Source organism: Tyto alba, unplaced genomic scaffold (genome assembly GCF_018691265.1).
Source record: "Tyto alba isolate M040663 unplaced genomic scaffold, T.alba_DEE_v4.0 Super-Scaffold_1000006, whole genome shotgun sequence".
NCBI lineage: Eukaryota > Metazoa > Chordata > Aves > Strigiformes > Tytonidae > Tyto > Tyto alba.
The window spans coordinates 17,461,246-17,479,722 of record NW_024881272.1 but is presented as its reverse complement, the minus strand read 5'-3'; the positions used below and the strand labels follow the sequence as shown (position 1 = coordinate 17,479,722).

General features: G+C 34.2%; 1 protein-coding gene across 1 annotated transcript in view; it reads right to left on the bottom strand.

The window, feature by feature from the left end:
- The window catches only part of HFM1 (helicase for meiosis 1), a 53,248-nt gene that overhangs the window by 21,409 nt on the left and 13,362 nt on the right, over nucleotides 1–18,477 (bottom strand). The window contains exons 7-22 of the mRNA XM_042785695.1: nucleotides 17,854–18,113; nucleotides 16,576–16,623; nucleotides 15,574–15,644; nucleotides 13,597–13,729; nucleotides 11,202–11,353; nucleotides 10,775–10,852; nucleotides 10,475–10,636; nucleotides 9,827–10,027; nucleotides 9,655–9,743; nucleotides 8,695–8,738; nucleotides 8,503–8,604; nucleotides 6,243–6,388; nucleotides 4,641–4,735; nucleotides 4,101–4,234; nucleotides 3,145–3,192; nucleotides 298–378 (exon numbers count right to left, since the gene is read on the bottom strand). Of these exons, the coding sequence (XP_042641629.1) occupies nucleotides 298–378; nucleotides 3,145–3,192; nucleotides 4,101–4,234; nucleotides 4,641–4,735; nucleotides 6,243–6,388; nucleotides 8,503–8,604; nucleotides 8,695–8,738; nucleotides 9,655–9,743; nucleotides 9,827–10,027; nucleotides 10,475–10,636; nucleotides 10,775–10,852; nucleotides 11,202–11,353; nucleotides 13,597–13,729; nucleotides 15,574–15,644; nucleotides 16,576–16,623; nucleotides 17,854–18,113 (1,844 nt within the window). The remainder of the gene's footprint in view (nucleotides 1–297; nucleotides 379–3,144; nucleotides 3,193–4,100; nucleotides 4,235–4,640; nucleotides 4,736–6,242; nucleotides 6,389–8,502; nucleotides 8,605–8,694; nucleotides 8,739–9,654; nucleotides 9,744–9,826; nucleotides 10,028–10,474; nucleotides 10,637–10,774; nucleotides 10,853–11,201; nucleotides 11,354–13,596; nucleotides 13,730–15,573; nucleotides 15,645–16,575; nucleotides 16,624–17,853; nucleotides 18,114–18,477) is intronic.

Here is an 18,477-nt window from a genome sequence, read left to right as displayed (position 1 = left end):
TTCATTGCAACGTGTCACATCCAATTATTCTGTGATAGTGTTCTGTAATTTTCTCCTTATCTGCAATAAAATTTCCAACAAGAGAAGATCTATTTATGGATCAACATTAAGAGAATGAACTTCCGTGATTTGTTAAATAAACTTGCTCATATATTCCAGTCAAACAGTCTCTCAGATTCTGCCCTCTACTACATTTGTATACTCCTATTAATGGGTCATAAGAATAGTTATGACCCTTTGTAGTTCACTACTATCTCAACATCACTCTGAAAATTAGTTTATTTTAAAAAGTGTTACCTGTTGGTTTGAAATTATTTGTTTCATCCATCCTGATCAAATCAAAAGATGATAAATCATTTAAGTTCTTCAAACACAGTTCTGTCGACAATTTGGAAATATATCTATTTTTAGTACACGCAGAAAAACTTATGTACAAACCAGAAACAACATCATCAACTTGCAATGAATGTATACCCAAATAATTCTACTGAACTCAAATAAAGGTTTTAGAATATGATCCTGCTTCTACTAAAATTGGTGGTTAACTTCTCCCTGGGGAAAGCTCCCTAAAAGATATCTGATACAGGACAACTCAACTCTTTTTCAGTAAAGTAAAATTAGCAAAGTAAAAGAAACTAGATGCACTGGACAGCCCACAGTATTTATACAAATGATTTCTGCTACAGTGCTAACACTTAAGTGGTTGAAATTTCAATATCCACAGGTATTTATGAATCCTTCATCAGAAATCTTCATACTGCATAAGGTGCATTTGTATTTACTTCACTAAACCTATTTAGTTGGATATCTACATGAAGATGACCAAAATGTTTTGGTTTTCTGTCTTTCAAATCCAAGGTAATTAAAATGCAAAAATTAATCCAATGTTCCAGATTTAAAATTAAATTGGGAAAGCACTCAAAATGATAGTTCCCTGAAATCATTCATATTGTACATGAAATGTATGAAAACATTATTAATTATACACATTACTACAAAATATTAATGTGTGCAGGGAAAAGCAGCTAGTTTCTGTAAGAACTTTAAAAAGGGGCTATTTTTAAGACCATAGCACTTCAAGGTAATATAATCCACACCTAAAAAGCATTTTTAAGTGAAGCCTTCTACCCTAGCACTGTCTGTAGAGGTGATTTCAAACCATGCCTTCTCGCATAAATTCTCCCTCTTATTTAGGTAGTAACATGCTTCATTCTCTACCTTCCTTTCAACCTATATGCCAAAAATAGAAATGTCCTGATCTAAAAGACAGGAAAAGGTAGAAAACAACTGAACAAGCATATGAACTAGGCAACTTTCTTTCCTATCTGCAAGTCACAGTCAATGTCTCTCACACTTGGAGACTTCATGCAGTAGTAGATATACTAAGTGTATTCCTGGAGATGGGTCCTTGAAACCCTTATACAATAAACAGCCTCAGCATAGTTCCACCAAGCCCAACAACAATCACAATTTTTTTCTACCCAATTGTGTAAAATTTAATGTATATGTAAGTGGAGTTCAAGTATTGGGTCTACAAATTTCAGGGCATATATCAGTCTATTTTTTTCAGGTACCAGGCCCCCCTTCAGATATTTAAGCTCCAAAGGGTCTAGCATATAAACACACAGAATTATGATGAACATGAGGACCTTCCCTGAAGAGAGAAAAATGCATTTGAAGATATTCAGAACTCCATTTAAAATCTTAGCAAGAAGTCTTTTATTAATATACTTATTTTGGATCTACTAGAAAGCGTATGTTTAAATAAAAAAGACTTGTATGTTATTTCCATATTTAAAGATGAAAAGCACTGATTCCCAAACTATTTAGTCAGCTGAAGGTTATCTGATGGAATTGCAAATAACTAAAAAGCAGTATTTTAAAAAAATAAATAAAATTAAATAATTTGGTTTTATTCATGCCTTAGCAACAAAAAAAGCCTCTTGAAAGTAGTCTTCCAGTAATTTTTACAGTATTACAGGGAAAACATGGTGGTGCTAATATTTTTTTTTGTATCTATAAAGTTGGATGCCTCATTCTCACATTACTGCACACTTAAAGACCAAATGCAATTTCTTATTTATATATTTGCATTCTCTCAGTTCTTTGCTACTGTATGATGCATTTGCTATTCATATGCAAATTTCATAACTAAATTTGGGATTAAAGTAGCAAAATAATTCTTAAGAGGATCTACTAAATCCATACCTCTCAGATATGACTGATATTGTATGGAATGCTTAATGCACAGAAGTCTTTGAAAGACTGCAAGTCTTCCCTTGACTCCCCTTAGCAAAATGAGTAATTCAATCCATAAGGGCCAATTTTCAGGTAACAAGCAAACAATACACTAGAATGTACATCTCTGATGCAAAATGTCATGGTCAGAGAGTGGAATTTTCAGATCATACCAGTCCAGACGTCTGAATAGCAAACCTGAACAGTGTGAGTACTGTGATTTACCTGTACAAAAATACAGAACTTAAGATCTGCTCCTATTCTCCAATTTACCAAGTCCATCCCTGGACGAGATCTGCCACACTCTGGAGTTCTCCAAAATTACCTTTTCACATTATTTATGCATTTTTGAGTGACCAGTGCAAAAATATCAATCATATAAAAAATAACATGTTCTCTCTCTCCACCTGCTCTTTTTTATTGCTGCCTAACATGCTATAATCATGCAGTTTTAAACTCTTTCTGAACAAGGTGAAGATGTTTACATTTTACATCCTTTGTTTTCAATGCTAAACTTGTAATGAAGGGAAGATGACAATTTCTGAGGAGGGCTTTTTTGGAAGTATAATAACAGAAATTAATGAAAGCAAATGAGATCAAAGGAAAATTAGGAATAATGACAAGCAATCAAAATTGAAGTGCTCTGCTCTATATTTCTGAGTATATGGAGATGAGGTAGGTAAAGGCAATTTTTTTTCCTCTATACAAGAAGAACTCTTCCACCAATCAAAATGTACTGATAGTGTTTCAAAAGTATTAATAATTAAATAAAATCAATAGCACAACATAGTAAATTACTTCTGTTCTGTGAATGGATATTGAAATTAATGGAGATATATAATAAACATGGATGAACCTGCCCTAAAAATGTAATGTTTTACTGAAAAAAACTTAAAGGTCACTTACCTTGTAATTTTGCTTCAATTCCGATTTTATCTAATCCAGGTGAAAAACCTTCACAAAAAGGCAAAATGCTTTTTAACCTAATACAGTAATATATTTCTGAATATCATTACCCTTCAAAACTGATTTGCTGATTTTTGGGAGCTAGACAAATATCTCGAATTGAAGAATTTGTAAATATTTATTATACTGGGAACAATTCAAAAGCCTTACATAGTGTAAGTATCTAAGTATTATTAAGTGGCTGTTACAACAGATGTGCAAAGGTAAAAGCTGCAGATATCCCCCTGCGTAAAATATCAGAGTCCTAAAAGCTGTAGAAATGTCAGTGAGCAACTTCACGTGTAGAGCCATCCTATTTTAGAATACAGGAAGCCACCTAAATTATAACATCCATTCAAGTACTAGATGTACCATGTTTCAGTTGCATCTATTAATCCTTAAAAAAAATTGTCTCCAGCAAGTGCCCAGTAATTTCACGATCAGGTGTAGAGCAAGTGGCCAGGAACAAAGATATGGTCAGAACTGAGGACCAAGAGGCTGTTCTGTACAAGTCAAATCGAAGACACCAGCATTAAGATTATTGGAATTTTGTTTTAGAAAAAACTATAAAATATTAGACTTTTTTTTTCTTAGCAGATTACATATTCAGTACTGAAAAGTACATTAAGGCTTGATACTGCATTAATACATGGTCGAGTTTACTAGGATCAAAAGCAATATATCATTATGAAGCTCCTTCACAGTTTTTAAATATTATACCATGCTGAAATTCCTATTATATTAAAACAACTGAAACTGTTGTTCCTAAAAATGTTACAGGCCATATTACACATCTTGTTTTCAACCCCTTATGAACTAATAGTCCATAAGAAAATGACAGAAAGAAATAATATGGATCTAATACATTCTAGTGTCATAATTTTGATCAATAAAAACAAACCAACCAACCAACCAACCATAATGAGTTGGATTTTTTAAAGCTCTAATGTACAAGAATGTTGATCGTATCCACTCCAAAGCTACAGTGACATCTGTGACGGTATGTAGCACTATTTCTGCATTTAAGTGCTCAACAAGATGCCTGTGTAAGCTAGGGGAAAAAAAAAAAAAAAAAAAAAAGGCAAGTACATTTACCAATGAGTACTACAAAACTGCTAAAACTATTTTTCAAGAAACCAAAACAAAGCAAACCCCTCCCCCCAAAACCACAACAGTTTTATGCCTTTTTTTTTTTACTGTCAACTATTCACTTCAACCAATGAAATCAATAAAAAACAGTAAAGAATATCTAATCAACAATGTAATTTGTTTATTATGGCTTAATGTTCAGCAAGTAAAAATAAAAAAACTCTGTCAACTGTAAAGTTTCACAATTATTTAAAAAACAAAGCTACATACATTTAAAAGTTAAAGCAAAATAATGTGAAAAATCAGTCTGTAGAAGCTATGAAATATTGCTACCATCTATATAGTCTCATAAAAAAATACTTAGTTACCTGCTCTCTATTATATCAGCACCATTTAACATCTGTATATACTTCTCCCTTGTACTCCAACGAGTCATAATAACTGCTGTAGCTGTAGTGTCAAACTGAAAATTAAAGCCACAAACAAAGACTGTTCTTTAGGTCTCAGCAAAAAAAATCTGGTTGAATAAGCATCATGTATCTGTGGAAACCATTAAAACTATTTTTGTCAAATCATTGTTGAAATAGCTGTTGAAAGCCAAGGCCTCTCTAACTTAAAGGCAAGTTCTGACTCATTTGGGTAGCAAGCAGGACTTGTGATTCCAGCCATTGCTCGCAGACAAGTCCGCACACCAGCCTGTATGTGCTAATGTACATATAACAGAGATATGGCGAGAAACAACACAGATATGAACTGTTATTGACCTCCTTACAAGGTCCACAGCTACAGAAAGAATTCCTAACTACAACCACAGAAAATAATTTATTGACATGAATTCTCATTAGTAATCACCAAACATTAGAAAGTCTTGAATGGACTGTCAAGTCTTCTATAAGTAATTTTTTATAATCTTTATCATCTACTCTCAAGCTACTCACTTAGATTATTTTGTTTTGTAGTAGGAAAAATATTGTTATACTGATTTATTATTTTTTGTACGAGAAGTTTCCTGACTTCCATTTTTTAAATCAGATTAGTGTATGTAATACTAAAAGGCAGATCTTAGTAAGTATTTCAGGTCTGGACTCAGTAAGCTAAAGTGGTTTAGGATTCTGAGTCACAACTTTAAAAATCTTACTGAATTATAATCTCTATCAGAAAAACCCCAATCAGTTAAGAAAGTTAGGAATACTAGAATTTCCATACTAGTTCAGAACTTAGGTCCAGATAAAATACTTTTATGTACACAATATACCACAGTGGCTAATATAAACAGCTTCTGAGACAGATCTCGGGGTAAGCTATCTCCCATATTAGGCTTTATTTGTATTTCTAAAAATCAAAAGACTTAAAAGTGTAAGATTTAACAGAAATTATCTTGAAACCTTAAAGAGATATAATTAAAATATTTTTAAACTCTGTTGTCGTCCCCCCAGCTCTACCCTTCCTTTTTACAACCAAAGCAATGTCTACAACCTTTCCAAATCAGAGCATTCTTAGCATCAGCAACCTCTTGTGGAAGCAAAATGAATTATAGCTTTTTAAAGGCAGTGCTCCTGACCCTCCCCCTCTGCTCCATTTCTAACTTAGATGTTTTCTTGTTCTGATATTATGAGAACAAAAGCACATTTCTATCTATACTGTCCAATATTCCAGATTTTTTTTTATAATGCAATTTATAAGTTGCGTGCCAGCTTCCTACTTTTTCTCTAATCCCCATTCATTGGGTAACCCAAAGGTAATCTTTAGATTTTTTTCCACAGCAAGGTGAAGCAGTACTTTTTAGTGGACAATATGAACACAAATTTCTTTCTCAATTAAGAAATTACCCAGGAGTAATTTAACTACTAATAACAACCCTTTAAAAACTAAATGCTGCAGTAAAATTATTGGAATTGTTGTTTCTTTGCCAAGAACAGTTTCTACTATCTGCCTATAGATAGCATCAATATAATACAGCATTAACTTACTTGAGGCCTTCCTGCTCTCCCAATCATTTGCAGAATATCAGTTTCACTGTACTCTTGAAACATTCCTCCAACATAGTGCATTGTGGATTTTATAACCACCAGATGTGCAGGTAGATTGACTCCCATAGCTAAGGTGCTAGTAGTAACTAGATTAAAGTATATTGATTGCAAGATGAACACCACTGAAATGTCTGGCAGACATCAAAAAAGCAGAAAATAAGTGACTAACTCTTGATTCATAAGAGCTCTTATTTTCTAGTGAAGTCAGTGGGCGTACTACACCACAAATAATTAGACTTACAGACATGTATTTGCATAACAACTTCTGTGTATTTGATCATCAGCATTCATTTACTATCAAGTATTCTTTAACAAACCACATCCCAGATATTTTTAAATGTTCCTTAACATTTGGAGATAATCCAAAATCCAATCCATCTTCAATATAACATGCACACACCGAAGAAATATTATTCATATTTCTTCATGGATAGATATGTGAATATAGCCATGACTTCATCTTGCTTTGTGGGGATCAATATCTTTAAGATGTACTTTTAAGTCATCAGTAATTAGCATTGCCTATATCCATGTTACCAATCCAGAATCACCAGCAACACTATCATAACACTTTACCAATGCATATTCTCACATGAAAAGCACCAGCTAAGTTTGTGGCAAATTATCTCACACTCATGTTTTCTAATTCACTTTCCTGAACAAATATATGGGGTGGCAGAAATTGAACATGGAAAGCTAGCTATACAGGCCAACTGATATAATGATTCCACTAGGAAAGCAAAGTATTAATGAATTTTCCAATTATTTTTTTAAATGAAAGAACTAAAATTAGTATTTAGGTGCATCAGGAAAGAGGAATCCAATCTAAACTAAAGCCGTAACCACACCACTTTGTGAGAATATAATGTTTTCATATTGTGATGGTATGCAAAATGAGAAATTTGTCAAAGCAAAATGACCTAACCATAAAAAAGTTGCAAAGAAAGGTTACTTACCAGTGCAGTCAGAGCTTCAGTCCACATATATGTATGTACATATATATATACACACGTATACACAAACATACACTGTGAGTATATATGTACTGTATTTCAAGGCCAAAGAATTTTTCCCCTTTGCAGTATTTGTGAAAGGTGTGTTAAAACTCTATCCTCATCATGCTTGCAGACATATAAAGTGAAATATACCCCATACTCTTTCAGTTTCCCCTCAATTGTAGAAATGTAATTTTAGTATCTCAGATGATTCTGAAATACTCATATGAACTATAAATCTCGAAGTATTTAAGTACCAATAAGCAACTTTGCATTCATTCGGTGGTAGTCCATATGTATGTTCACATTGTGCTCAGCTGTGGCACAGGGTCTCAAAGTTATTTTTGCGAAGAGCAATTGTAGAACCACAGTTTCCTGAGATTTCTGAAATGGCACCACAATTGTCAAAGCCATACACAGTGCAGCAGGCAGCCAAAGTACAATAGACTGCAGGGATGCAGAGACTTTTTATACCATGGGCATTGCAACTCTACTAAGCTTGCCAGATCACAGTAAGGGTATCTACCTTCAATTTTCATAGTGAGTCATGACCACTATACAGGAAAGAAAAAAAAATCCATTAATCTTTCAGTGTTGTAAATGAACCACACAAACAATTCCCCACAGGGTCTGAATCTTTACAGAAGAAAGCCTGGAGGAGGTGAGATTGTCACGTCTCAAACAGATACCTTCTCATTTCAGTTAACAGCAGACAGAGTATTTCTTAGGAACCTCCCTATCAGTCAAAACACCTTGCAAGGAAATCTGAAAATAATATCCTGCCCATCTAGAGAAGCATAAATGTAAAAGACTGGCTTCAGGGAAGACACTGCTGCAAAGGACAAAGACAAAAAAAAACATCATGTGAACTCTGAGGAAAGGCACACTAGCAGAGAGTTCCACCTCAGCAAGATGGCTCAGTGGTATGAAAAGGAAATGGACATGGCAAGACCTATACAGACATATGAGGGAGGATGACCTCTGTGTCTGCTGAAACGAATAAAAGTTCTATGATCTTTGGTAACAGTGTGTATGTATACTCACAGGGTAGTAGTGTAGTGGAATATAAACACATCTTTATCTGGATTTCCAGTAATTCCAAAGGATAAACAAACTATAGAATCATAAAATTTTTCCACTTCCAAACCGTAATCTTCTCAGGATACATTAACAACATTTTGACTTTCAAAATTAAATTTACTTACAAAGTACTGGTAAGTCTCCTACAGTAAAAGCTCCTTCAATTATTTTTCTGTCAGATAACTCCATACCCGCATGATGATAAGCCACACCATACATGAAAAGATCTGATAATGAAATAATTATATCCATCCTTGACTAAGTTTACTCAAGCAAGTATTCATTCACAGAGCAGAGTAATAGTAGGTTATATTTACCTCTCAGTTTGGAATCTTTCAATGAATTTGCAGACCTCTGTAATCTATGCAACACAAAAAAAAAAAAGAATACTTCAAAATCACAAAACAGATTCACTAATGTCAGTGAAATATACAAAGATGCAAGCATATTTTTAAAAAGCAGAAATAAAGCTTCACATGAAACTAGATACACAATTACCTCGCTGAAGTTTGTAAGATATATTCCTTGACATAACATGCAGTTTTTACATACTATCCCACAGTTCTACTGCGTTTGTGCTTTTTAAAGATATTCTCAGTTTCCAACTACATGTTAGACTATCTAAAGGACAGTATTAAAATCCTTTTTTAAATATGCATTCTTTGGATATTTTCAACCACCACCTTTCCCATCTTTGCAAAAGGAACAAACTGATTCTCTGGGGCAGTTGTTGCAGCTTTTCCAGCCCAGTCATCTTTCCAAGTCACAACCTACAATCTTGATGTGGTTCACATAAGGCAAAGAAGACAATGTTTGAGATCCAAAATCAGAAAGTAGCTTCTGCAGTTGACATGATTAGGCAACCCTGAAGTAAATAATAACTAAAGTGGGTCAGAGCTCTATTAATTAAAGGTACCTGATAATGCAAAGACTTCTTATGGCTTAACTTAAAAAGACCAGTAAGACCACATTCAATTCAACTATTCATATACTTAATCTTTGCACTACAAGGCTTTACAGGTACATAGAATTTAACATTTGTATGTTTAAAAAGCAGCTTTCAGAAACAACTTAATGCTTGTGAAAAGTACCCTAAAAATTTGAAAAGCAAATAAAACTTTCCAAGAAGAATGCCAATTTACTAAAACAAATGTCAACTGTGATGATGATTTTGTTGCAGACACTCCTTTCCTAGAAATTGTATTAGCTCAACAGCTTTCTTCACAATGTCACAGGTTTACAAAAAACACTTATTAACAACTCAAATATAAAAATACCTTTGTTTCTGTTCTATACTCAGTAGAAATTTAGCATCTTTTGCAAGAACAGAAGCAGCCTGCTGTACGCCTTTTCTTGTGGCACAAAACTATAAATAAGGAAAGATTTGTTTGAATTAACACTTTTAAGATAGAAACAGTTTCAAATGTGATGAAAAAAACTCTATTGTACCACAAGTGCTGGTTTTTGTTCAGAGTATGTTTGTATAATACTAGCTATCTTGTAGTTAAGAGTTAAGTCAAATTTGAATTCTGTCTGATTGTCACTGCAAGGAAAACCAAGCACAATTTTGCGTAGCTTCACTGGTCGTTGATCCTCATCTATTTTCAGACATACAGCAGGCATCTTACGATCGGAAAGCCATTCTGCAATCTTTAAAAAAGAAGAAATAGAACGAAAATGATAAATTTCTGCTTTTAATCTAACTGCATCACACAATAATTAACTTAGCTTTTGCCACATATAAACCAAATAGCACATTTGACATTGCTTTTATCTTTAAAATCACAGGTGAAGGTCTGCTTTCTACAGGACCAACATAATTCAGACTGAAACCTCAATTTGTGAGAATCATAAAACCTGTGATTTGTACTTAAGAGACAAAAAACATAAACAGAAATCAAACTGAAGCATGCCCATGCTTGGCTGATAGTTCCATATGGTTGCAGGTCATTTGTTACATTAACATCAGCCTCACAGCTGTCTTCAGCTGACACCTTCAAAATGACAACTTCATTATCAACCTGAATTTATAACTCCAGGTAAATTTCATAAAATACAACTAGATTAATTAAAATACAGTTAAAATGTAACTCTTACATCTTCAGCATTTGGGATTGTTGCAGAAACAGCTACAAATCTCAAGGGAGGCACAGTGTCATGATTTGCTGAAAGACGCCAAAGAGAACACTGAACAGTCTTCATTCGACTGACTACAACTTCTAATGTTGCACCACGGCTTTCATCCTTTATAACATGCACCTATTAGGAATTTTAAAAGATTTGCTACATATGTCTCCAGTTACAATCTATACATGTGTTAAATAAATGTTACATTTTCTAAGTTTCCTTTTATCTTCAAGAACAAAACCTGTGCACATAAAACTTCATTTTTTTTACCTCATCAATGAGAAACAGTCGTACAAGCTGGACTATCGAGTTGTCTCTCCACCTTCTAGTCATGCTATCCCATTTTTCCTAGGAGAAAAAAACAACACAGCAAAACAATAACAGAAGGTGAAAGATGTTTTAAAGATGAACATATGCCAGAAGTACAGTACAGGCAGACATGTCTAAACTTTAATAAATCTTTAAATAAAATCAGTTAAATTAATTCAAGCTAATGCCATGCATGTTTCATCTGGCACATTATTTTATTATTAACTATCGTTTATATGCACTAATAGTATACACAGCAGTGTGCAGGCAAGCATAAAGATCATAAAGTTACTACTTATAAAAAAAGGAGCAGTCCTAGTAGCACAGAATTAGTAGACTAGTAATGTCGACTTATTCTAGGTTTTTTAGAATTGGGATTGAAACCTACAGGTGTAGTGATGATAATGTGAGCGTGATGTATTTCAAATAAATCATCCATCACTGTATCTCCTGTCAGTTCCTTGCAGCTGAGTCCTACAGGCCCAAATTTTTCTTTCCAATCATCAAAACGTTGACTGCATAGAGCTTTTATTGGAGCCACTAAAAATACAACAAAATAATCAGAGTTGTATCAGGAAAACCAAATCTTCAACTGTACTGCTAAAGGTACTAAATGCGTATGTTTTTAAGATGTCTTCTTGAATTTAATTTCCATAATTTTCAGCTTTTCTCCCAGAACCACAAAATTTGTAACTGGTATTATTATCCTTATTATCCTATTCCATGTGCACAGATCAGTGTTGAGCTTTGGGCCCCAGTACTTCCTATCAGCAACCAGAAACAGAACCCTTTAATTAAGGTTATTTATGCCCTCTCTTAATCCTGATTTTTTCCTCAATCCCACATGGAAACAATCATTCAGGTATCAAAGGTTTTTTCACAGACGGAAGAAACCACAGGAAATACATATTTTCTAATGGAAGATCATACAAATATCAACCTTTTTCCAGTTCAGAATGATTTGAGCACTCCATATTCAGAGAGAAAAGGCACTATAAATAAGGAACTATCCACAAGCAAGATAGAATACCAGAAGAAATCAAAATCTATCTAACCCAAATGAAGTTAAGTATAGTCAAGGTGATGCCGAGCAGCTAACACAGCAGGTAGCAGTTCTGATGCTGGCCCTCATGAGCAGACTCCTAGAACAATCTATTTCTTAATTAGCTTTTTTTTTCCTGTGGACACATACTATACTTTTGCAGATGAGGTTGATTTGTAGAAATCAGAAGACATTCTCTACAAATACTGATGCTAATAACACATGTAAGTCTATATTGGATAGATAATCTATATGGAAAGAAGTAGTGATTTACACATAATCTGAAAACAGCATTAATAAAATAGATCTTGCAGTGATTACATTCTAGACTAGTTACAGTCACTAGAATATGAACCATTTCTGTGTGTCAGTTGACAAGTGATCCGTAAGATGAAAATATTTGAAGAACCAGTTTCTACTTCAGAAAGAGGTATGAAATTTTGTATCAGTGTCCTATAAAGCAGGGGAAAATCACTAGCTCTAGAAAACTGATTAAGCTACCAGCAAGTAACTCACAAAACTGCAAAAGTAATAATCTTTCGTTATGCAAGAAGCTAGTGAGTGCTTCTGAAACTTCAGTCCCCAACCCTTAGCATGTGTTAAAGCTACTGGGAAACAACTCTAATTTACACAACTACTGCAGGCTAATTCACATACACCAGTCCACTGACGAACCAGGTACCAGAGCATGTTCCGGCAGTACATAATCTGATTAAGACCTCTGTTCCAACATTTGGAAAACTGACACGTCTCCTTCCCCATCACTGTCAAACCTGGAAAGGTCAGCAGATCTAACTCCACCAGTGAGTAACTGCTTCCTTACTGAAAGTTCCAACCAGCCAACCTGTATCAATTCTACCAAGGCAATCAAAAACATTACAGTACACTGAAATGCTTCACCTCAATCTGCTGACAGAGAAACTATGATACGTATCTGTTTATAAAAGATCTGTTTATAATGCACAGTAAACTCTAAATCAACCATAGCTTTATTGTAAGAAATTGAACACATTGGAATTTAAAAATAAATAAGAATTAAGTTGAAATTTCTGCAACTATGGAGATTAATCATTAATAGCAAGACTGACAAATATATCACTGCACGAATTAATTAAAACTGGGACAAACCCACCCATTTAATCTGATTTACATGATATGAACTCAATTCTCCAGGAAGAAAAGAAGTGTAATTGTTGTGATTATCTTACAGTATTTTCATTAGTTCCTATACAGACCAATTAAACTCATGAAGATCACAGCTCTGTTGCCTCTAAACTAGTAGACAGAAAGTAATAGTAAGCATGAAATCTTGCCAGGTAAATGAATATTGGAAAATCTGATCCTCATCTCAGAGCAACAGACAGGCATACAAAAGATACTGCATGATTTCTGGCTCTGCCACTAAGAATTTGGTTTAGTTTCTTTTGCTTCCTTCTTTCCTTTTCATGTGCATCTTGCCTTATAAAGAGACAAACCCTTTATAAGACTTTTTTAAATTTTTTATTTGTAGAGGCAATGCTGAACACTACAATTACACAGTGCTGTTGAATACTAATAGTTACAATGGTATCACAAATAAACCAACCCTAAAAGAAACAACTTTTTAAAGAATGAGGTAAGTCACAATTTCTTAACATACTTAATTTCAATATTACTAAAGCACTCGCTCCCAATCTCTGCATTTACAGAATGACTTTTTCTACTGCTGTCACCAAAATGTTTAGAGCTGCATAATGCTTACTGTAAACAACTTTAATATTCAACCAAGGCAGTGGGGCTTCCATGAGTAATCTGGTAATAGCTAGCTCGAACATTACAGTTTTTCCAGAGCCAGTCGGAGCACAAATCACAAAATTTCGATCTGTATAAAGAAGCTAGGAAAGAATTGCAAAGTAGTAAATATAACACAGCTATCCATTGTATCAATTCATACATTCCAAAAGCATTGTCTAGGGGAAAATAACACGAGGAAATTATTATTACATTGATATATGTAGTCTAAAAAATTTTGTATTAGATATGATCTTTAAGTTACAGCAAAAGAACATCTTCTGCTACACATCTGCCATAGAACATAAATGAGATATGGTTCATCTAAAGTTATTATGTAATGAAGTCTACCATTCTGTAACAAATAAAAGAACCAGTATCTCGCCTCAGATGACATTAATACAGAATCACTGCCAATGTCCAACTGCAACCAGTCTCATCAGAAAGACGTATTTTGTGCTCAAATTCAACATGCAATTTGTTTTCTTTCTGTAATTCAATCTGCATTCAAAATTCCAACATCGTTGAATACATATAATTTTAATAGAATGCTAGGTTATTTCAATAATGTCGAAATTAGGTTTTGTATGACTATGCTTCCCTCCTTCCTTCCCCCCACATTCTATTCTCAACCATTTTAGAAGCCATGTATGTCCATGTCAGGGTTCCCTCATCTTCCTCTGACCAGGTTGACTCTACCCTCCTTCCTCCTCCGCAGTGTCACTCACCCATCCTCCTTCCATGCAGCATGCTCTGTGCAGCTCCATTTGCTTCCTTCCCCCCCAACTCCTCATGGATTCTACTGTTCTCATTTTTTTTTCTTTTCCTTCTATCCAATAATCCTCCAAAACTATTCTATGAGCATTAGGAGCTCACAAGGGTGAAAGGGAATCACCTAGTACTTGATTTCTAAGTAACTGTAATAATGACTGACACTGACATTACTGCTGAACAGTTACAGGAATTACCTGTGTTCTTCATCTACCATTCCCAGTTTTCCAATGATCACAAAAATCAATGAAGTATGAATGCTGTATGGATATAAAGTTTTCCCTGCTTTTTTGTTAAATAATCCTTTGTAACATTCACTGTGAATCAACCAGAGAAATTCTACCAAGTTGAAGGCTTACAACTCATTCCTTGCAACCTGAGAGTCGCCACCAAGTTGAATTTTGCAAGCTTAACCAATAAAGAAACAAAATCCAAGACCTATTATCTTTTTAATATGCCGATTTCTCTTATTTTTTTTTAACATGCCATGCCTTATACATGAGTGATAAGCAAACCTTGTCCTTCCTGGTAATTTACAAACAAGTTTATACTTAGGAGTACCAATACGTAAGCTGTTCAAAAAAAAATTTTTCTTTTAAACTATTGCCCCAATAACTCTGTTTTTGCAGCTTTCATGAAAGTAAATCTTGCTTACAGCTGTGGTTTTCCATTATTCTAGGAAAAAAGAGTCACACAGATTATTTTACAAGCCAATATGATACGTAACTCTCACCAGAAAATAAATGCAAATTTGGAAGTAAGGAAAAAATACCCCAAATCTATACATAAAGCTAAAAACATAAGGAAAAAAAGCTAATATACAGCCCCCCTATATACTTTTAAAACAAGATTATTCTGCTCACATAAGCACCATTGTTAAAAACTTCTCTTTATAAAACATTACCTAGTGAATAAGAAATTAAAACAAGATCATCTACAGCATCAAAAGTAGCTTAAAAAACATGCTTAGAAATGTTTGTGAATGACACTGGGATTTCCCCTAGAGTTGAATAAAAATTTCAAATGCTCTTTTCCCAGCTAAGCACAACCCTGCTCAAATATTTCAGGAAGAGGTTCTACATATATTTGTTTTCTAACCCTTTTAAAGTTCTGAATATCAAAGTAACATTTAAATTTATCAATAAAGTACTACCTGCATCTAACGTTTCATACTTACATCATCCAAAGCTTTAGACTGTGCATAGTTAAAATATGGGAACTCCTTAAAAATACTTCTAAATTGGGTTGCTTGACAACATTAAGGAACCGAAAACAATTGAGTGAAAATTATAAAATCTGAGAACTGTAAATGCATCTCTTTCTTGTAATTTAAATGCAAACTTAAAACATGCAACAATCTTTAACTGATACAGACTTGTAAAAAGTTATCAAAAAGTAACCTATTAAATGATTTAATAGTTTTATTTAGATTCTTGGTGTGCTATATGTTCCACTTTACCAAAAAAATCACTACCTATTTAAGAAGTCTCAGGATTATACCAATAATCAAGAACCTCTTCCTTGCCATAGGGATCATGGACTGGCATGCAAATATGGAATGTGAAACCAAAAGGGACAAAAGCTTTATTCCACACTGCAAACCAGATAGACACAAGCAGAGCACAGCTGTTAGCATATCTAGAGTGTCAATGGTCACACTGTATTTGTAACATAACACAAATTAATTAGCATAATATTGTATATCCAGTCATAACAGTAGCAAAGAAATTGACCTACAATCTCTTAGTGCTGGCAGTAGTTTTAAAGATAATTTCAATAGCTAACATTGCGTACTATGCAGACAACACCACTTCTTCTAAAATGTAAGTAAGAGGAAAAAGAGTATTGTTACAGGGAGTTGATCCTTGTCTTGACTTGCATTGAAGTCATTTCACATTTAAAAAATAAACAGGTTTAAGGATAAAATTTCAATCTTTGAAATAAGAATCAATTTGCTGAGCAGTGAATGATCTATAAATTGTCTTATTTTCATTCTAGCTTTGGAAGTCCAAAGGGTAAACACCTATCTACCATTTGATTCCCAGCATTACATTACAAATCAAAACTATTAAAGTATAATGCATGAGTTCCTATGGCTACAAATTAAACACTATAATTTTGTAAGTGTAAAAGCATTGTAGTAAAATTAGTAAATCAGATATTGCAAATACAAGGATACGTATTTCTGTAACCGCCCTCAAAATTTCCAATTTTCTTCCTGTAGTTCCTAAAGAAATAAAACCAGTAAATTTACAAGACCAAATTTGTTTTCAACAAATAACCATGAAAAATATCTTCCTGACCTCAAGCTATGTGCTCTGTGAGGAGCTGCAAGGCTACAACAGGGTCCAGGTGATACAGAAGGAGCTGACAGGATAGCACAGTGAGGTCACAAGCTCATCATTTTAAAGGACCATCGTGGCAGCCTTTTGCTGAACTCATTCCAGTCTAAGGATGCCTTGCCTGTACCAGAGGCTCAGAACTTGATGCAGTATCTAGAAGTGGTCTTGAAAGTACCACGAAGAAAGAGAGAAACACCTCCCTCAACCTCCTGGCTTTGCTCCTGTTAAAGCCCAAGATACTGTCAATCTTTGATATTGCTGAGGCACACTGCTTGCTCACATTCAGCGCCGGCTGTTCGCCAGACCCAAGGCACTTCTCCACAGAGCTGCCTCCAGTCAGTCCACCCCAAAGGAACCCCAGGGGTTCTCCTTCCCTGGGGCAGGACTTTGCATTTGTTCCTGCTGAACTTCATGAGATCCCTGACAGCCCTCTCCTCCAGGACAGATCTCTTCAGTACTCCACTTGTGACAGGCATGTGGGCAGAGTGTGACCCACTAACCATCACCCTCTGAGTCTGACCATCCAACCATTTTTTTTTTTTTTACCCATGTAGTTGTCTATCCATTTGTAATGTCCTAACTTGAATACAAAAATGTTGTGGAAGACAGTGTTTCTCAACCATTCTATAGATTAAAAACTATTAAAAAAATAACTCTAAACCAAGTATTTTATCCTTACCACTTTCCCCCATTTTACAGATTTTTTCCTATTTAAAATCTGTTTCTACAAAGATACAAGTGACCCACATCACAAACATTCCACTTTCTCATTTCAAATGCAGATGAAACTATTTATCACATGAAGGGACAAGGCTGCTCTTTTTCAAACTGTTTAGGGGACTGATTTGAAATGACTTTTTCAAAAAGGCTTACATGACTTGACACTTTTGAAAATGTGATTATCCTTCATAAATAGTTTACCCAGCTCATATTAAACAACAACGCAATTAAGTTCCATAGAATTGCAGTATGTTCTATTGAGTTTAGCCAATTATATCACCTTGAGCTGGTGGGAAAATGTTATTTACTCTACTCAGAACATGGATATCCATTATTATTACATACCAAAGACAGACAGTGGACTATTTTTCTTGAAAAAGAGTAATAATAATTACCTGTCATATCCAGAATCTCTGAAGCATTGGAAAATGATTTAATTCCATTTTTAGATTCAATGTCCCCATCATTTAATCTATGCAGAGTGAAATTTGAGTCTTTAGTTATCAGAGTATGATGATCATTTCTCCATAAACCTTCTTTTCTCATTTCTTTCATGTTTTCTCTTGTATTTAAGTAAGTATCAATTTCTTTCACATCCACACAACTATCTTTAAATTCTGTATTTTTGTATGTATAACCAGACGTTTTAAATAAGCTGCAAAATATCCAGGATTTTAATTAGTTTGTTGTAATGTTACACAGTTTCTCTAATATTTTAAAAATATGTATGCTTGTATTAGAAGCAGAACTAGTAAGATACAACAAGAAAAGTTTTTATCTAACTTTATTTGATCTGACACTCTTCTACCTGAAGAATACTCTTTTCAAGGTAAATTTTAATCTTACTTTAATTCCAGAAAGAACCTGAAAGAATAAACTGCCTGTCCAGATGGGCTCTGAAACCCAATAGCAGATTAACTGTCAGTCTCTGCATAATTAAAACCAGACATATACAGGTTCTGAGGAATGAGAAGAGCTAGGCATAGGAGTTTATCTGTAAAGCCTCTCCTCCCAGGCAG